This window comes from Tympanuchus pallidicinctus, unplaced genomic scaffold (genome assembly GCF_026119805.1).
Source record: "Tympanuchus pallidicinctus isolate F22 unplaced genomic scaffold, pur_lepc_1.0 scaffold17, whole genome shotgun sequence".
NCBI classification, from domain to species: Eukaryota; Metazoa; Chordata; class Aves; order Galliformes; family Phasianidae; genus Tympanuchus; species Tympanuchus pallidicinctus.
In genome coordinates this window covers 12,977,536-12,998,564 of record NW_026294690.1, presented here as the reverse complement: position 1 = coordinate 12,998,564, position 21,029 = coordinate 12,977,536, and the positions used below count along the sequence as shown (strand labels likewise).

The window sequence follows — 21,029 nt, the reverse complement described above, 5'->3', positions numbered from 1 at the left end:
AGCAATTTGCAGCTGTCCTCCTGCATGCACACTGCTCCACATGGGAGTGAGCATGTCTTGCAAGAGGACACAGGTTACATGGGCAGATGCTGGATTGGGGGAAAGCAAGATATTTCTGCACACTTGGGAAGCTCTAACAGAATTGCTCGTAACTCATCAGCCTGAGAACTGAAACTTTTGTCGTTGCCACGGCTGTAGCTTTCCAGACTGCACTGCACCAGCCTTGCTCTGCTCTGTAAAGCAGTTTGTCTCCGGAGGAGGATAAAACACAGGGAGGTGGTGAGAGCAACCCCAGACCAGCATTTAAACCTCATTTATGCATGGCTGTCACAGCAGAGCTAACGTACAGCAGCTGGTGGCAGTGCTGTTTGCTGGTGGCCAAAAGGATCAGCCCTTGAACCCTGGCTGGTTAAGACACAGGTTGGGAGGTCGCTGTCTATAGGCAGTATTTCAAAAAGGGGCGAAGATGGGCTTTCAGAAAGTGATTTATGGGTGCTAACCTTGGATTCTTGAGTTGCCCCTTTCCTCCAGAATAGCCAGAAGAGGGCGCTTGGATGGGAGAGCCAGCCATCCTCTGTGGAGTCACATTTACAAGAAATGAACCAAAATGGTGAGGTTTAGCACCAGGCTGAGCTTGGTTTTGCACTTATGGGTGGAGCAGCCCCACTGCCAGCCATCACAGCATGTTTCTAGCTTTGTACTGAGGCCGAAATGACTCTGGAAGGGTCTGAAGAGTGGTTGGAGTGGAAAGGTGCTATAAGGTTGCTGCGTCATTACTGCGACTTTTGACTTCTTTGGTGTCTGAATTTGATTTTGTGCTTTTTTGTTGTGCGATCTATACTTTGTATTCCCACTAAAAATAACATACCTACCTCTGAGTCCTGCCAATGGAAAACTGCTCGCTGCAGACACCTGTGTCTTGCTCGTGCACTGTAGTTGCTTCCTTAATCGGCAGGAACAACTTTCTATCTTCAGAAGATGTTTGGGGGCCAAGCAGGTGCCAAACGCTGAACTACAGGGCTGTGGGAAATGTTGTGGAGAAGCTCTTTGCTGAAGGCTGCAGTCTTTTTCTGGGTGCCAAGCAGGAGCAGGAGAGTGTTTGGTTGGTGACTGGGCCTTGTATGCAGAGGCCGTGCAAGCATCTAAAACAGGGCTAGCACATTCCTCTGCTCTTGTCCCTCTTGGGACCCTGTGAACGTGGCACGCAGACTTTGAGTGATCAGCCTGAAAAACTGGAAGGCTTCTGAAGGTTCTGCATTGGTTGACTTTTAACCTTAATATTTTTGTTTGGTTTTATGTAGCTGGACAACCCAGATGAGCAAGCAGCACAGATCAGACGTGAGTTGGATGGACGTCTTCAAATGGCAGAGCAAATTGCCAAGGTAAAAAAGAAATTTTACAAATCTTCTGCACTGACAAGTATATAAGTAGTTTGTTACTCTTCCCAGGTCTTGCACTTCCCTCGCAGATTTCTCCTCCCAGTAAAGACAGTAAAAAATGAGCAGTTCTTCACCTATGAAGAAAGGAACTATTGCAGTTGCTGTTACAATGTGATTTTCCTGGAATGTCCCTAATGAGCTGCGATAGTTTAGGTGCTTTCAGAATATTCGGGTGTATTCACAAGTCCTCAGAATTGGGAAAGAAAATGTCTTGAACTGCTGCAGCTAGATATGCACGTATACATCTGAACCCTCTTCTTCAAATTTCCTTGCTGGCTGGTAATATATAGCATGTAACGGGAAGCCAGAATTGCCCTAAAGAGTTTCTGCAGTACACTGGGCTGCTGGGAGCCACAGTTCCCTGCCTGCAGGTACATTCTGCCTCCGTAAGGGTACTGCACATTTGCTGTCTCAAACATGTTCACACTTGGCATGAGGACAGGCAGGCTAGCATTGCACCCCTGTGGGCATCATTGTCATCCAGAGCAGCAGACGTGGGAGTTCAAGACAGTTTTTGTAACAACACACCCAGCAAAGTGCCCCAGGGACCCTTCTGTAAGGAGACGTCTCCCTAGGAACAAATCACACCTCTCTCAGTGCACATTTATTTGGCCTCTGGTTGACCACTTGTGGAGAGAAATTCTGGGCCCTGTTGACATCAGCACAGCCAAGATTTTATCCTTGCTTCCGATCAGATGCTCTGAGCTATAGATAAAACCCTAATGGAGCTGAAGACATTGGGAATGATCTATCTGGCTTCTGGATGATCTGGGAACTGTTACCATATGGAAAACAAAAAGGTGTAATCAGAGAGACTTAGCTCAGTCTGGGGACCCACATCCCTCCCTGTGTGCACAAGAAGCTGTGTCCAAGTGCTGAGGCTTTTATGAGAAAGGTAACACCAGAAGCAAACTGACTGCAGCTGCTTTCCTTTGTTCAGCACTTGGCCTTCTGCCATTTTATTTTCAGGACAATATTTTTTCTTTGCAGTGAGATGTACCCCCCTGTGCAGTGCACTGCTGCTCTGAGATGGGTAGCCAGGCTCTGGGTACGAGTTTGAGATAGTCTGATTTTGTTGCTTTGTTTTATCTTTATGGCATGTGCATAGTTCAGCAGCAGCCAGCAGAGGCTGCAGCTTCACGAGTTATTGTTGCAAACAACGATTTGCCTTTTCCACTCACCCCCAAGGATACTGCAAACAAACTGTGCTACTGCTGGACCTGTGAGAAACAGTCACACCAAGGTCCTAAACACAGGCTGACATTTCCCAGTGCAGAATTCAACCTTCAAACACAGCAGTGCAGCTTGGAGGGAGGTTAGTAGTAAACATGACTTACCTGTTTGGCAGTCATTGATATTTAATCTCGTTCACACGGCTGCTGGAGGCCTTCTCTCCAGAATGTCAGATCCCACCAGCACCTGTCTGCAGGAATCCTTGTTCTTTCAGACCCATGAATGCTGCCTTTTGGAGGCATCCAAATGACCTTTTGAGTCCTTCTCTGTATCCTCCTTTCTGGGCAGGACTGCTTTTCCTGTAGCACAGAGTAGGCTCACTATTCAATTCTGTGAGAGGGCAGTGTTTCCAATTTTATCTCCAATTTGCAGCTTTTAACACAGTTTTGCTGCACAGGGAGACTTGCAGTGCTCATTGAACCAACACCGTGCTAAAGGCAAGTTAACTCCTCATTAGGAGGACATTTATAGGTAAGAGGCAACAAAGGCAGAGGATTCTAAAAGCAATCATATCCCGGTGCTGCAGGACCATGCTGGGTACCTTAGGACTGTAGCTACATCTCTGCATTTCCATCATTACACCCAATCCCAATGAAACTGCTACGCATCACTTCAAGCTACCTGCTTTTAGCCTCATTATAAGAAGCTGCTGGTGACACACAGTGAACTGTCTCAGGCCTTGCTGTGTTTGTGAAGAGGTTTTTGGGGACAGCGCCAAAGTTGAATCCCTGGAGAGAGTGGCAGCAGCAGGGTGAAAAAAGCAATCATGTTTGAGCATCGTTGCTTCAGCAGTAGTTCTCAACATCTGAAACAGTTGTGGTTTTTTTCTTTCTCTAGAGGTGGCTTGCAACTTTCATAATGCCTATTCAGTAACACAGACTGATTAGGTAATTTATCTTACACCAGCTCTAATTTACTTGAGAGAATTGCTTCCCAAGATTGAGACTTGAAACAGAAGACTCTATGGAGTAAATGCAGCCATGAGCTGTGCTTGCAGTGGGTACGCTACTGAGTGCAGTAGAGTATTTTTCCAGCAGCCTTATAACAGTCTTGTAGAATGAACGTGACCTTGTTTTCTTTTTTAGCGTACATTTTACAAACTGCTTTTTATTTTGCTATGAATTGCAACTGAGAAGATGCTTTGCATGTCAGTCTCAAGTTCTCTGGCTGCAGATGCTGCTTTGCTGTCGTACACCTCATACAGTCTTGCTGTGAGATGTTCAAAGCCTGAGCACATTCAGGGAGTAGGCAGACATATGTGAGGGTGTAGGGCATAGACCAGGAGCCCAAGAGAGCTGGGGCACAGGCAGCAATTCAAAGCAGAGAGCTGGAGCTGGAGAACATCACATTTTCCTCACATGTCGCGTTGGTTCTCATGGTCTTGTTAATAAGCAGGCAGCATGAGAGGATCTCCCAGTGAAGTCTCCAGGATCCACAGGCAGAGAACTGCTAGCATCAGGGTTATCTTGGAAGGAGGCACTGGCCCTGACAAGTAGTGAAGAGGGTGTTCTACCCTTTCTGCAGTTGGGTCCAAGCAGTCCTGCCCACATATTGCTGTTTCGCCTCCCTGGGCTCCTCTCACAGCTTAGGCTCAGTAGTGTTTTTTCAGCTGACACATCTGAAAGATTGGGGAAAAAAAAAGTCCTGAAATGTCTGCATGCTTTGACTCGTTAGTAAATTGCTGTCAGTCGCAAAGTTCAGCAGGGAACTGACCTGTTGTTTCTGAAATTGGGAATTAATACATAACAAGGAAGCCATTTGCAGACAGGAAACAAATGAAGTGCAAGTGCATGCAAGAAACAGCAAAGTTGGATAAGGACCAAGTAGTAATTCTATGGGAAGCTAATGATAATGGTTCTGCATTACACAGGGGGAAGCTGTAATTTGTCATCTGGTTGGTGGGCGTTCCCCCCTCTCTGCAGATGCTCCCGAGGGATTCTCCCTGTGCTGATTGTCACCACGATTCATTCTGTTGTTTTTGTTTTTGAATCCAAGGAGCGCAAGTTTCCCAAGTTTGTGTCCAAAGAAATGGAAAACATGTACATCGAGGAGCTGAAGTCCTCTGTCAATCTCCTGATGGCCAACTTAGAGAGCATGCCTGTGTCTAAAGGAGGCTCCGAGTTCAAGCTACAGAAGCTGAAGCGTAGTCACAACACCTCGATAATTGACATGGGAGAAGAAAATGAGAACCAGCTGTCCAAGTCAGACGTCGTGTTGTCGTTCTCCCTGGAGGTGAGCTTCACACTGTGTTCCAGCAGGCAGCCTGCAAAAGTGGTGGAACAGAAATTTCAGCAGCCAACTGCTGCAGAGTTCAAGCTTAACAGTTAGGTGGAGAGAGATCAGTGAGAGTCACTTTCTGATCTCCGTGAGGAACCTCTCTGAGTTACCAGAAGCTTTGCCTGTAGTCAGATACTGTCCTTTCTGGCTTCTGATTATCTTGCTGGAAAAAATTGTAAAAGATAAACCTGCTGTAAAAGAACTTCCTGCTGATGCCTATCTACTGGCTCAGAAATCTGCCTGTTTGTCTGACTTCATAAAGCTTGTTTCTGACTGCACAGCAGTAGCTCCAACCAAAGCCCCTCTCCCTGTATTGTTTCTAAAACCACTGCAATAAATGCAAGGATTGATTGGGTCTCTATGTTTTGCAGTACCCCTGAGATGTGCACAGTATCCTGGCTACTGCAGTTTGTTTTCTGCAGCACTAAGGGAACAAAACCAGAACCTGAGACTGACAACTCTTGCCTGTATAATGCTACAGGGGTTCCTCATTGGCAGTTCTAGTTCTCAGTGTACTGAAACACACTGTAAATGTCAGTGTTTAATTATTGCCAGTTAGGGGTGCCACTTTATTTCTCTGCAAGCTTTGCTTCCTCTTTGGAAAATCATTAAAAATTGCTGAGGTTTGAATGCACCCAACAGATTGTGTGGAAATACTGTGGTTTGCTGGCTTGCCATTTGCTCTGTGTTGAGCTCTGAGTTTCTGCTGTGGGTTGAGCTGTAGGTCTATACAGCCCAGCGGGTGGCAGAGTGCTGCAGGGACACATGGTTTCCTCTGAAATAGACTGTCTCTGTCCTGAAAGAAGTGCTGCTATAGTGCTGTTTTCAGCTGAGTTAATTGTTCTGTGCAAACATATCTGTGGTCTAGGCGAGGCATTTACTCCATGGAATTATCAGCATCTCAGAGCACCGTTACAGAGATGTTGATTGTCAATGGTTTTGTGTTACGTTGTCAAAACAAGCACCAGGATGGGGTCAAAAATGTAGGATGCAGAAAAATAAGAAAATCCTGGTTTTGTGTAGTTTTCTATTTCTCTCCCTGCGGAGTCTATTGCTCAATACACTGTGCCAGTGCAAAATGTACAGTGCTGGTTGTCAAGTCTCAGAGTTTAACTCGTTAGAGGGCTGAAACCATCTTTATAATATTCAGTTCAGTCTTTCTTAAAATAGGGCTGTGAACCCAGAGACAATGCCTTCAGTGGCAGCATCAAATAAAGCCTGACTTCTGAGTGCTACTGTACAGAGGAGCAGAGAACTATCACAAAGCCTTGGACCTCTCTGTTGGAAAAGCCTGTGTAACGTGTATAGCTGTGAAAAGACTCATCCTTACAGTGGGATGTCAAAAATGCTTTGCTCCAGCTGAACCCTTCCAGTGGGAAGCAGCAGCTGAGCGAAGCAGTGACTTCAAGAGGTGGCAGATCTGTTTGCTGCTCTGCACACTGAACTCTTGCTCATCAGAGAGGAGCCAAGGCAGGCCTGACAATCTCCTTGCAGGTCTCCCTGGTGCCCCTACTTGCCCAGCAGCACAAGGGAGGACCCCAGCTCTGCCTGACCCATGGGATCAGCAGCCAGTGAGGTCTGAGGGAAGATTCTCCTCTCACACCACCTTCCTTTGCCCGCAGGTTGTCATCATGGAGGTGCAGGGTCTGAAGTCATTGGCCCCCAACCGCATCGTGTACTGCACCATGGAAGTGGAAGGTGGTGAGAAACTGCAGACTGACCAGGCTGAAGCATCAAAGCCAACGTGAGTCTTGCTTTTCATGTCACTTATGCAGAGCATCGCTCTGTTGCTAAGAATGGCACATAAGCCCTGCCTGACTGAAGGAAAAAAAAGTGTTAATAACAGGCTTATGTCTCCCTGTAGCATGTAACTTTGTGCCTGTACGTAAGTGCTTTGCTAAGTAGGGATGGAGTTAAGCAGGTGCTTAGATAAGTGCTTGTCTGAGTGTCCATCTGAACTGTTGCCATCAGGTATATCAGTACGTAATCTCATCCTTACTGGCTTACTGGGTTTTGGTGGCCCTGTGAGGAAGGGAAACATCAGCCACAGCTGGAGGTGGAACAGAAGAGTAGGGGAGGGCTTCGACTCGCTTGGTTAAAGTTGTGTCTGAGGCCATGGTGCCGAGGTTAAGTTCAAGGGCAGAGCTTTTTTCTGTCCTCTTTGGCCCAAACCCTACAACTCCCACCTCAGCCCTGTACTTTGCTTTTCCTGTTTCCTCCAGATTTTGTATTAGTCTGCAAGTAGTAATTAATCATTGTTAATTTGAAAGAAGAAAATGATGAATGGTTTATTTCCTTTCTGATCTGTTATATTCGTGACTTGAAACACAGTTCATGTGGCTTTGAGACTGTTTTCCTCTTGTTTACCAGAGATTTCACTCTTTAATGACATTTTGAGTGCACGTCCTCATATAATTTGTAAGTTGAAATAAAGCTCTTCCAGAGATGCTAGGTGGTGCAGGAGAGGCTGCTGTTGGGATGTTCTCTCTCTGATCCCATACCCTATTTCCTATGATGGACCAATCTCCAGTGACATTTCACTAGGAGCTTTCAAAGCTCATGGAAGGAAGGAAGCTTGGAGCCAACTGAAACCGTGCAGTTGCATCACATGCAAATGCATGAGCAGTGCAGGCAGATGGTTCAAGGGAGGTGCTCTCATGGAGGTGTCAGCTAACGTCTTCCATCAGCTGCCATCCTCCCACAGAGGCACAGAAAATGCTGATGCTTTGGACCCTGCGCTGTACCGGAAGAATAGGGATCTGCAGTAAGTGATTTAAACACAATATTCCCAATCAGGGGAAGTACTGCAGCCTAGCTTACTTTTCGAAACGCATTAAAATCTGCTTCAGAGAAGGAAGTAGGAGAGCTGTATGTGGAAGAAAATCTCCATACGAACCTGCATTTGTCACTATTTTAGGTTTTCTTGTTGCTTCCTTCTATTTGGAGGAAATTACTGTTCCCCATATTAAATAGCAGACTTGCTGGTTTACATGTACTTTCTTATCTCAGTCTTTTCATTCCACTGTTGCTCTAAGAATCTGTCCTTCCTTATACAAGCCTTCTTGCTGTCAGCATTTATACAAGTGTTGTTTTGGAAATAAGGGATGCAGGAGTGAGCTCTTTAATTGAATGGGTCTTTTTATCGTAATGAAATGTACAGTGTCTGGGCAGAAAGCCATCAGCCCTCAGGAACATGCAGCCAACACTGAATGCTATGGCCTGGTACAGGTTATGTAAGTCCATCACCCTCATCTCTGTGCTGACTTCCTACAGAGGTGCAAGTCAGGTTTGAAGTATTATGCGTTGCTCCATCACTTGGGCAAATATATATGAAAAAGCCCAAGCGCTTGGCAGTTCCATTTGTTGAGGGTCCTGGGATTTACATCCAAAACCAAAAGACACCCAAGCCAAGACTCTACAGTAACATTCCACAGAAACCTGAGACCATCACAGAAAACGTTGCCTTTTTCCTCCTGTGTGTTAGAAGTACATTGTTCACCTTGCTTCCTCATGCAGGGGACACAGAAGCTGAGTGAAAGCAGTTTACTGTACTTACCTTCTCCTCTTTAGACAAGAAGAAAAGAGAGAATGAACCAGATGTGACGTGTTTGTCATTTTGCTTAATACATGACTGGAATGCCCTCAGGTATTCCGGTGATGCACACAATCATAGGAACTGCTCAGAAAAGTCCTTGGTGTGTTTTGTCTGCTGTGTTGCAGACAAAAGATCTGTGCTGAGCCAAAACAGACTTCTGAAATGTCCCTTGGATGCCAGCATCACTTTCACTGAGGTCATTCGCACCACATCTGTTCATGTACGTTTTGTCATAAGAAAAACACTCATTGGTGAAGAAACTAGATCAGGCAAGGCATGCTGAGCTACCCCATGGAGCCCCATCATGTTCCCCAGACCTGAAGTTTTTGTGTGTTTTTGCATTGGGTGCTGCATGGCCTGGGTGCGTGGGGTAAGTTTGGCGGATATTGAGCATCACTGCTACAAAAGTGTGAGTATTGAAGTAGGGGAGTTTACCCCTGCACATCCCAAGTCATCTGTATCTCAGAGGCTCAAAAAATAGGAATGCAGCTTAAGTATCTGTGGGCAGATTAACACTGAAAAGAGTTCTGAAAAGGTGTGGTATTCTCTCAGATTAAATTGTGATTCTTTCAACTGCGAGCCGTTTTTGAGAATCAGATGTTCATCTTAGTGACTCTGGAGCCTGAATCCTGTTAGTGGAGCCTAGAAGGGGCAGGGTGAGCAGTGGGGTGTACCAAACAGTCAGCTTGATTGTGTACAAGGGATTTGCCTCTCAGGATGGCAGTAAATACTTGTCCTTTTTTCTTCTTAGGCTCCATGTTGGATTCCTGACACTTGAAGCACAATCCCCTCATGTAAGGATTATCTGTCTCAGCATGAGTACTGAGGATGGCACAGTTCTAGAGAAAGGCAGACCTGAAATAGCAAGGGTTATTTCAGATCAGGCTTGCAGTGTATTATTAGTAGTGCTTTTAATAAGTTGTGTAAGAAAAAGCTTTTGTGTTGTGCCCTAACCCACAAATGCCTCTACATAATATCCCAAATCCCAGTCCAGGCAGGATTTTATTGCTTTTTGCATTGGAACAATATTCTTGCAGGCCCTAGAGGGTTTTATTTCCCTGCCAGTTGTCTTGATATCTGCTCTCTGCAAAACTCGGAGGGTGAGGTGGCTGCTGCACATCTCCAGCAATGCCCTGCCAGGAGCTGCTTTTCTGATGTGGTTGTTTGCATGGCTGGAGAACAAGGTGGCCAGTGAGTCCGGAAGCAGCACAAAAGGTCCAGTGACAGCACCTCTGTCCTACAGTCTGCAAAAAGGCTGTGGGATATATTGGAATGTTGACCTATGCGTGTAGCAGTGCTCATGGGCTGTACCAGTGATTCACCTCTTCATAACACCACAATTCCTGTATGTGAGCAGAACAAAAGAAAGGAAGGAGACCTTAACAACAAGGTCCTTCATGCCTCGTAAATAAATGCTGTATATCCACCTGGAGATACTTTAGCATGGAAATGAGTCTCATTCTCCCCATGTATACAGTAGTGAAAATCACTTGTACCTGCACTGAGCTCAAATGAGCTATCTGGGTTAAAAGCAGTAAGCACCTGATTAGGGGAGAATGTGCATGGGGTAGTACTGGAGTGAAGACACTGTACTCTCACCTCAAACCACGTCAGGTCTTATGTTGCTCATTACAGTCAAGGGCTTGAGTCTTGTCTCCCTCCAGAAGCTCACTCTCATTTGAGCAATGTCTTTCGTAAACTTTTAAATTTCTGTGTCTCTGCCCCCTTCCATTCCCTTAGACGTTGTGCCAGGAGACAAATGCCCCGCTTGATCCTTGTCGTTGCTCCCGATTCTGCTTCCTGATTGACTTTCAGGGTGCTCAGATGGGTGTGTTGTTTAGCTCTGCCCTGACAGGCTGCCCATGCTTGGGTTCTCGCACCAAACCCTCTCTGCAAGCTTCTTATCTGATGAGTGTCTTAGCTTTGGATCGGTGTGCAGCATGATGCTGTGAGCCCAACAGGAGCTGCACCACGTCCTCCCACAGTGCCCTGTGAGGGTCTCCTTCTGGGAGGTGGGCAGCAAATTGCAAAATCCTGCAGGAGGGGCAGCTGCAGGGCAGGGGTGTCCCCTCTCTTTGCAGCAGGGGAAAGTCTGCTCTTATCATTTGGGAAAACCCTGCCTCAGACACTGCAGTTTGAAGTGATGCTCAGTGGCTTTGCATGGAGTAGGAGCGTGCTAAGAGCATTTTGTTGCGCTCAGTGTTTTGTTGGCACAGCTAGCTGGGAGATGCTGCGAGCGTTCCCCAGGGTAGAACAGCAAAGGTCCTTTGGAGATGATCTCACATTTATGAATTACAAATAAATACTGCATACTGTACTGTAGTACAAATTTAACTCCATGAAACTTATAAAGGGGTTTATACTAACATGAGCAGAAGCAGCATAGCCCCTAGTTCCCATTGTGTATCCCCAGCACAGCTGGTGGGTACAGTGGGTGCCTGTGGTACCTTTCTGATGGGTGCAGTTCATGATAAAAAGCAAATAGGAAATTTTAGGAGGAGGCTTTTTTTTTTTTTCTCCCCCTCTTCGGATTTGCTTCAGCATAACGATAAGCTGCCGTAATTACCCAGACTGATTGGCTTCCGTTTCCTCTTGCATGGTTTTGATTCACAGCTGTGCAGATGTTTAGAGCTCTTTTTCCTCAGAAAACCTGCAGGAGCCTTGTGATTGTATAAGAGCAGGAGATGGAGCCCTGGGTACAGCTAATGTGAGACGCCAACACCTCTGGGATACCAAGCTGACCCCAAGGGTGAGGCTCTGAGCAGTGTTGGTCTTGGTCATTTTTTTGCTGTTGTTTATTTTGGGGTAGCAAAGGAAAGTCATTCACACCAGGCATTGTGCCTGTAGAACGTCTCTCTTCTGTGACTGTTACCTGCAAAGTGAACTCGTGTGTGGACCTACTGCTCAGCAGTACTGTTGATAACTGTTACACTACAAGCGGCGTTGACGAGTAATGAAATCTTGTTTCAATAGACTTGGCTCTTGTAGTTGTTCCTGTAGACTTGCCTGTGATACCAAGTAAATGCAAGCTCTGGCTGTGTTTTTTCTGACCTTTGGAGCGTATGTGGCATTGCTCTTGCATGGATTTTTTGATGTCTAGTAAGGGCTGAGCTCATGCACCTTTCTTTCACTCTGTTTTCTAGCCAGCTGTCTACATTCTTGAGTGTTCCTATGCATTTGGGAATTATGTATTCCTGTGATAGCACATACATTCAAATTTAAGTAGTCCAGAAGGTGTGATGATGCCCAAGGCAATTTTCATCTACACCCGTCTGCTGCATCACTCCCATGCATGCAACCAATGTTAAGATGGGCTAGCTAAGACCAAAAGGACATGGAAATGAGCCTAGGATCCAGTGTGCTAAAATATTTGCTAAATTAAGAAGAGAGCTGAATAACAAAAGTCCTGGGCTACGTTCAGTCTTCTTATTTAATAACCATGATTGGTGTATAAAAAAAAAAAACAAGCCATGCCTTCATCCAAGTTCTGCACGTCACCTGCCGAGTGCAAGGCAGGGGATCAGACATGAAAAGTGCCAAGTTGTTGGTTTATTTATCAAGTGCTGTGTACAAGTAGAGCACGTTATTATTTAATGAAGGATACAGCATTGTAGGAAGATACAGAGCATGGTTTAAAGAACAGCTTTAAAGAAGTGCTACTCTGCTCACTCCTGCCTGGACAGAGCTCTGGATGAAGGAATGGTTTAATGGAATGGCCAGCCTTGACTGTCATTTGTCAACATGTTGGCTGTCTTTTATGAAGATGAAGGTGGAGACCTGTTTCCTTTGTGAACGTGCTGAGATCTCCTATTGAGCAGCACAAAGGGAGCTGTGTACTGTTGGCACTGCATGGGCAAAGACCTTGTACAGTTTTTGGCTTGGTTTACATCCAGGAGCTAGTTTGCTTCTTTCCTCTTCTTAACTTTATAAGGGAGAGTCTCGGCTATGTGCCAGTAATCTGTGTTTTCAGAGGGAGGGCTTCTCTTTCCTTTTCCATACCTGAGTTTTCCTTAGTTTGGATTCCTTTCAGGGTGGTAGCATTTAATAGAAACGATTAACCATATCTGAGTTAAATAGTTGTTTGTATAAAACATGTGGCTTTGTGGCCTGCTCAGTGGGACATCTTTGCACTGATTCAGCAGCAGAAGTCTTTGCTCAGCTCCTGCATAGCATAGCAGTGAGAACAAGCATGGTATTGAAGTGAGCTTATGCCAGAAGTGCTAACAACAACAGGTAGTAAATGCATGCAGACTGATTTCATGAATGAATCTTTGATTCCTTCCCTATCCATAGCAGGCACACTGATAAAGTATTGTCAAGCACGCGGGGTAGGCAGCCCTTGTAAAAGCAATTATTCTTTCAGTTTAGACCTCCCAATAAAAGGTAGTTGGGCTTACATTTCTATGTCCTCCTGCTGAGCTGTTTGCCTCTAATTGTAAAATCATAGTATTAAGCAGGAGCACAGGGCATTTTAAAAGCAGTCATCATTTAAATCATACCAAGTAATCAGGGTGCTTATTTCTTCCATAAAGGCTCTGAAGGCTGTGGCCTTGCCATAAATTCTCCTCCAAACCAGACCCACTCCTGCAGTAAAAAGCAGAGCCTGGGTGTGTGCTCCTGTGTGCACTGGGTGCCGCCGTGCTGGGTACAGGCATGTCAGAGGGACATCACTGGGGCAGGAATGCCATCTCGTGGCCGTGAATAGCTATTATGTGATGTAATCCATCTCACATCCCTTCTTTCAGCAGCTGCCTTGTGTGCTGGTTGCAGGGTGCTCAGCAGGATAGGGTCCATGTGACACTGAGATGGTGTCTCAGAGCGGTGGGAAAACATGAAAACATGATGGCTGGAGGTTTGGAGAAATCCCTGGCTGTGGTAGGAGCTGATCCATCCTTGTCTGCTCACCTTTTCCATAACACATTTAGTGCTATCTGCAGTGGTGTTTTTGGGTAAATAAGCACACTTTCCATAAGCAGAAGAATTTTTGATGATAATTTATATTTTTTTTGGCACTTGAGTGATGCACCCTCTGTGGGAAGGAGTCAGGATGTCCCAGGAAAGCAAGGAATCTCAGAAAGCCATTGAGTTGCCCATCAGGGCAGGTGTCAGTGCCCTGTGTGCAGCAGGAAGGCAGCCACAGCCTGTGTGCCTTACTAGGGCAGTGACTTCTCTGCCACCTGCACACTGCCTATGTCAAAGTCAGCAGGTCTTACCTTCTAGGAAAGCTTTGAGAGTGCCTGATTTGTTTGTGCTGTCACTCCCACTTCAGCTTAGTCCTTGGGGATGGGGCTGAAAGGCTGTTCTACCAACAACAGAGAGACGAGGAAACAAATGTGAGCAAAAATAGGACACATTGTCCTTCTGTGTCTGATCACCTTGGTTATCACTTCTGATACCAAGCAGCCATTCTCTTAGAGCAGGAGGAATCTCAGAGGAGACTGAGCAGGTCTTGGGAGCCAAACAGTGCGATGGATACAAACCATCCATAATCCATTTCTGTAGGTGGAGTAGGAAGACACCTGTCTTCATGCCCAAATTTGATTTCCTAGAGAGGACACTTTTGAATGGGTGAAACCAGCATGTTCTCTGCATCTAACTGTAGCCATTGGGGTTTTCATTGCAAACCTTTCTGTGCACCTGCAGCAGTGGATGGACAGGGGCACTTAGAGGACAGGCTTCCTTTTGTCTTTTTTCAGCCTCTCGGTTGGGGTGAAGCAAGTTAAGGCCTAACTCCAGTGCATCTTAACTGATGCACTGATGTAACTATCTTAACTCCATTTACAATAGTAGGAGCCCAGGACAGGTAACGTGGGCACGTCTGCATGGCAGACCCCAGGAAGCAGGTATATCCCTTTTTTCGCACAGAGGGTGGTGATGCACTGGAACAGGTTGCCCAAGGAGGTTGTGGATGCCCCATCCCTGGAGGCATTCGAGGCCAGGCTGGATGTGGCTCTGGGCAGCCTGGTCTGGTGGTTGGCAACCACATAGCAGGGGGGTTGAAACTGGATGATCATTGCGGTCCTTTTCAACCCAGGCCGTTCTATGATTCTATGATATTATTCTCTGATCTCTCTACAAGTGATGTATCACCAGCTGGCCTAAAGGTAGGTCTGTAGTCTTACTACAAAACATGACAAATCATTTTGTAGTTGTCCCAACCCAGCATCTCAGCCTGGCTTTGCTTTGTGGGCTTCTCCTACAGAAATGGGACCCCACATGGATCAGTGCCCACTGAGACAAATCTGTGAGTCACAACAACATGTGACTTAGCCGTGTGTTTTCCTAAAAACCCTCAAAACCCCTCAGTTTTTCTTTTCCCTTAGTTTGTTTTTTCTTTTTGAAATCCCAAAGACACAAACCAAAAACCTTAGCTATTAAATATAAAATACTAGATATTGCCATTACCCACAAGAGCAGCAAAAAATATATCTGTTTTCCTGGAGGCATTGCCATGCCCTAGTTCTTTTTATGACTTCTTTGTGGGCCAGCTGCTGAAGGTATGGGTGCCTCCTATGCCATGCAATGCAGACCCATCTCCTGCTCTGTTGTTGCCTTGCTGACACTTCCCAGAGGCCACTGGTGCAGGGATCTGCACATGGGCTGTGCTGGCAGCTGTGCATCATTCCTAGAAATCTGCAGAGACTCATTTCTGAAAATGAAATTAACGTTTTCAGCCCGGCGGAATGAATGCTGTCCCTGCGCCAGGTTGTCCTGCTGAGCGGGGTAAATCTGTGCTTACTCTGCAGTGCAGAGCTGCTGCTTCACAGGGAAGTGAGGAGGCAGCTCGGGAAGCTCACCAGGGACTATTACCTTAGTCATCAGCTTCTGCCTACTGTTCTCAAATAGCTGGTGTATGGGAAGAGTTAGAAAATATAATAAAAAGCTTTGCAGCAGGCTTCTTCACATGTAGTAACAGTTAAACACCGTTACACTTAATGTATTCCTTGTTGCTATCTCAAGAAATTGGTGAAAGTGAACGACACCTCAACACCGCAGTTAGGGAGGCGAGTGTTGCTTATTCCACTGGCTGCAGGAAGGCAGGTTTGCTCTGTGCCTTTTCTGACGCTGCTTGAGCTTCAGGCGTCTGTGATGTGTGCCCCAAGATCTAAAGCTGCTCCCTGGTTAGGTCTCTTCTGGGAGGTGGAAAGCAGGCTAAAGAAGGAAACCATCATTTCTTAGGCAGGAGTTTGGGAGAATATAAATGAAGACAGACTGTAGCAGTGCAGCCACCTTCCTGCACCAAGCAGCCATATCAGCTTTGCCCTGGACAGGACCACATACATGTGGTGTCCCCCACAGTGAGGTGGCATGTCCCAGGCTCATGCTGTGTCTGTTGGCTGTAAGGTACATCTGCAGTGAACACACGCAGGGAAGAGTGTAGCTCTCCTCTAATATTTTTTACTTTTCTTTTCTGTTTGTTCCCCATTTGTTTCATGCAAGCTGCTGGGCAAACTTTCAATAAATGTACTGGAGAGAAAGAAAAGGTGTCCTCCAGCAGTTCTGAAGCCCATGAAAACTGATCATAGATCACTTTTAAATGTCAACCCCATCTAAAGCAAGTCCCTCTCCAGCTGCTCCCACGTTAGCCTGCTGACAGGCTGAGCTGGTTAGCGGGACTGATCCATGGCCCAGTGATGTAATTCAGTTGCACTTGTTCATTATTTACAGAAATCATGGGTGTTGATGCTGTAGCTGGATGAAATTACAAGACCGTGGATGGAAGAGGGCTCTCGCCTTTGTAAAATTAGTCAGGGGCTCTGTGGGCTTGCTAGAGACAACAGGCTATGAATGATAGGATTTAATTAATTCCCCTGGGTATTAATATGCAAGTTCAGCTTGTAAGGTCATTGGTATGAAAGTTTCCCTTAGAGGCACGTAGGCACTGGAGGTGAATAGGAATGATGAAATCAATGTTTCTCGAGGACAACGGAGAAAATTCTTAACTCAAGTAAGTGGGCTGCTGTGAAGAGAAACAAGCAGACCCAGAGATCTCAGAGGTCTACTATTCAACGCAGTAAGGACAAGACCCCAGAAGCCTTATCCTTTTATCCCAAATAGTTTCTCCTACATACTGAGCAGTGTGCAATTAGCAGCATTGTGGTCTTTGAGTCATTTTGTCTTTAGGGCTTCAGAGTAGTACCTTTCCTTTCTGGATATACATTATTTGTTTCATTCACAAAAATACTCTTGATCTTCTGGGCAGGCTTGTTAATAATGTTGATAGTACCTTTAGGGAAATATTTTCCTAAAGCTTCCACATGGCCTACAGTGATGATCTGTTTATTTTGCTTGTAAAAAGTAAAGCAAGTTAAGCTCTAAGAAGGTAAAACAGGTTGTCAAGTTAGCAGCTGGGGCAGGTCTCACCCTCTGATTTTTTGCAGCCATGAGAGTTTTGCTGCTGATACCAAATTTGATGCCTAACTGGAACCCCTGGAGACACAAGTAGATCCAAATGATATCACTGGAATACCGCAGATGGCACAAATAGGATTATAACTCTAGCACAGTCCTTATGCATGGCATAAATTCCTGGCTAACTTCAGGTTTTGGGATACATTAGGCAGTAAAACATGCTGGGCTAAAGGATTCAGATGGGATTCAGGCAATTAATATGGTCCTGCCTGAGAAGGCATTGTCAGGATTTTGATGCTTGCATACTTTTTGTGTACGGCTTGTATCCTTTTGCTTTGTTGATGTGCTATTGCTTTCAAATGTAAGCGTGGATTCTGACATGAGGAAGAGATGGTGGCTGTTTCTTGATAGAATTTGCCCAGAATGGGTCCAAAGGCACTTTCCTAACAAATCAATTTCTGCAGTAATAACTTGCTTAAGTATAACATGTGAAAATGAAAGCACTACATCATTATTCCCTCAAAAGTATCCTAATGCTTAACTATTGTCCATAACTAATTTTGTGTACAATAACTTAATACACAGCACAGATAAACTGCTTACTTAGATTGAATACAAATTGTATTTCAATGATATGAATTATGGCCTTATGCTGAGCGTCACTATGGCAACTAATGACATCACTGCAGGCTTCAGCCTGCACAAAACCCAACTTCTGAGGGTCTCTGTTTGCTGGCATGGATCTTTTCATGGCAATTGGGGTATAAATATGTAAACACCGCAGTGCTGTCAAGGGTTGCTATGTGTATTTACTGTCATTGGAAAGATTTATTCCCTTTGTGGTTAATGTTGTTCTCGTGAAGGAAACCTAATGAAAATTACTGTTTGTATTTGGTTAGTAACATTTGTTGATAGCATATGGTCTGGGAGTGCTTCAGCAAATAAGAGCTTTTTAATAGTAAACAGAGATATGAGTTCTATAAAGCAGCTGCTGTCAAAATAACACAGCGTAAGGTTGGATATTTTATTACTTTCTCCTCTTATCCAAATGAAGATTATCTTCCCAATTTTTCCTTGCTAGTGACAATGGGGTTCTTTTCAAGGGAGAAATCATGATCTACAATTAGAAAATCAGGCTGTTTCTTGGTTCTCGTGTTTCAAACATACATTAGGAAGCTGATGCATCACATATGAATGAGATGTGGTATTGGCATCTGACTGGAACTGCAGTGCTGTAGGTAATTTCTGCCAAAGACATGCTCCGTGGCACTTTGATGCATCCTCCTGTAAGGTGAAACATAGAACAGGACACTGGAGAAGAAAACATCAGAGCAAAGCTGATGAGGGAACTAAATTTGTTAATCAGCTCTGCACTGAACATGCTCATCTGCTGAACTCAGACTAGATAGGCTTGGAGAGCAAAGCATTAAACCATACTCCTTGCGCACATAAGGAAACAATTATTTTTCCCAATAATTTCTAAAATACAGAAGCTGCTGTTTGGTAATTCTGTCTGAAGAACATGTAATCTTAGTGTTTTCCTCGTCATTTCAAGGGAACAGAGGACCTAATTTGAGGACGGTACGAAATGCAAAAGTCATAAATAGGATGAGGATGAATAGGAATGGTTAGTGAGATGCTGTAGCTCTCATCTGACTTGTACTACTTTAGGCTGCAATGTGTATTCCATCACATCGCTCTGATGTGTTTGTTGCTCATGGCACATTGTTTGTTCCTTTTAGTCTGTAAAAGACACCTCTGTGATTCGCCTTCAAGCTTGCTTGTACACTTTGCATGAGTTTTGAAGTGCAATGAATATTCAGGGTCTCTGGGAACAATGTGGAAATCTGGATCATGATGAATGAGAAGAACAGAGACGGTAGCTCTTATCTGTTAGCTTCATGTTGTGCTTCAGCATGGTCAGGTATTGAGGAGCATCCTCTTTGCAGCAGAGCCATCCTCTCAGCCATCCCTAAGCCTTCACCTTCAGCTGAGCTGTTCTCTTCAACGAGGGCAAGTGCTGAGTCAGGAATGCTTTGCTTAGCCCTGCCTGGAAGTTTGTGTCTCGCTTTATTCTAATAACTTCCTAACTCTCTAAGATGTAGAAATCTTGAAACATGTCTGCAAACTCTCAAACATAAAAGCACCATGGTTTCTTAGCTCTTAGTGTAGAAGGCATACTTTTTTTTCTTTCTCTGCTACTTTTAAACTTGTTTAAAGCTTCCAAAAATACATTAGTTCAAGTTTCACTTAATTTTTGTTCCAAGACGCTGTTCAGTCTGTTCTTGTTTGCCAGAGGGAAACATTTCCTGAATCAGAAAAACCCTATGCAGGTGAATGATTTGAGATGTTGGTGTGAATGGTAACACTGCTGAGCCTGTTTGAAAAGCTTTGGGCTTTGGGATGTTGAGCTGACATGGCGTTTCACAGATCTCCTTTACTTTTTACTCTTTCTTTCTTCTGTTCTTTCTTACACAAGCTGACTTTGTGTAAGTTCTGGGTGACTTTAAAAAGAGTAGTCTTCCTGTAACTGAAATAGAGCTCAGCTAGGGGTGGTAATGAGTAGAAGCAACCCAAGATGAAATTAATGTATTGATTCTTCAGAAGAGGCCTCTGAAGTTCATGAACAGGATCTGCAGGTTTGGAGGGGTCTGCTGGGCACATGAGACCTCCAGAAGTTGCAACAAAGATTAGCAGTGAGTCCCAGGATTTGGCAGTGCTCCCTCAGGACCAGCAGGTTGTCACCACTGATTAGCTGAAGAAAGGAAGTAAGTGAACTAGAGAGATCTATTTAGAAAACATAGCAGGAAAGCTGCTAATCCAGGCAGGGTGGAAAGAGACGACCTTTCTCTGCCACACAGTGTGGTTACGAGCACAGAGAGCCCTGTGCTCTGATTTTCCAGCACAGCAGCATCTCCTGGTCCAGGACTGGGATACTGTCCAGGTGCTTGCCCTGGCACAAGTGCTGCCTCTGTCTGCAGCAAGTGCTGGCTATGCTGGGGTGTGAGAAATGAGCACAGGGTGGTGAGTGCAGCAGGGAAGATGGAGTGGTACCCATGGGAGCATATGGCTCTGTAAGGTACCGGTGTGCAGCTGCTGCCACCTCCTGCATCCCGCGAGGATGCTCATCACTGGAGTGCAGTTGGGCTCTCCTGGCTCACCAGGCAGCGGCTCCAGCTGAAGCAAGCTGCTCACTGGGGATTTGAGGCACTGCTTTCCCAAATATCTGCAGCAGGACAAGGACAACCCAGGGTCAGCTTTCTCTGTGTGGGCTCAAATGGCTGTGCAGTCCTGTTTCAGCTGGGGGTGAGAACAGGGCCCAGGGGGAAAGTGTCTGCAGCAAAATGCAATGAGCAGGTCTTCATGTGTTCTCTGATGTCCTGCTTCAGAGGAAGCCTCTTATGTGGCTGATTGGAAGACTTCCTCATGCCTATCACTGAATCTTCCCTGCGGGGCTTCAAGCCCGTGTATCCCTAGCAAGCCTCCATAGACTTGCACAAGGAAGATGTCAGCTGCAGGGAGAGTTCCCATTGCAAGGCTCAGAATGGCAACTTTGGCAATCCATGTCAGCAGGCTGTGGGTCCAATCCTCTGCCTGGAGCTCATGGTATTGTATTCCCCAAGGAACTGTTAGTTGCACATATTTTCCTACCATACTGCAGCTTAAGGCTAACAGCCTTGACTGAACCAGACTCTTCAGGAAAGGGTCTTAGGATGCACTCTTGTGCACTATCCTGTGGTTCATACAGCTTCCCTAGCACTGCTTTCTAAGTCTCAATACCTGCCAGGAAGAGAACTCTTGGAGTACAAATAATAGATGGTTCTTAGGGTTCATTGTGTGCTTGAAAGGTGGCCATTTCCTGGCCCTTGCCATCCCCTCCCCATGCAGCTGGCATCCTGCTCTACAGTCCCACCTAGCTGGATTTACTCTGTGCATTGTGGCTTGAGCCGAAATCTGGGCTAGAGGGCTGGGTTGAGCCTCAGAAGAGGACCCAGGTTAAATGTGACATTTCTTCAGAAAAGGAAAACTTGACTGTGAACCTGGAAATGAGAGGTTAATTAGCCAAGAGAAGAGCAGAGGCATGAGTGATTACAGATGTCCTACGTGCAGGTGTTCTCTGTTCTCAGATTCTG

General features: G+C 45.5%; 1 protein-coding gene across 7 annotated transcripts in view; it reads left to right on the top strand.

Annotated features, from left to right (window-relative positions):
• Nucleotides 1-21,029, top strand: part of CADPS (calcium dependent secretion activator) — a 174,355-nt gene that overhangs the window by 54,070 nt on the left and 99,256 nt on the right. For all 7 annotated transcript variants that reach the window (XM_052678451.1, XM_052678448.1, XM_052678447.1 and 4 more), the window contains exons 4-6: nucleotides 1,302-1,382; nucleotides 4,668-4,904; nucleotides 6,572-6,693. In XM_052678451.1, the coding sequence (XP_052534411.1) occupies nucleotides 1,302-1,382; nucleotides 4,668-4,904; nucleotides 6,572-6,693 (440 nt within the window). The remainder of the gene's footprint in view (nucleotides 1-1,301; nucleotides 1,383-4,667; nucleotides 4,905-6,571; nucleotides 6,694-21,029) is intronic.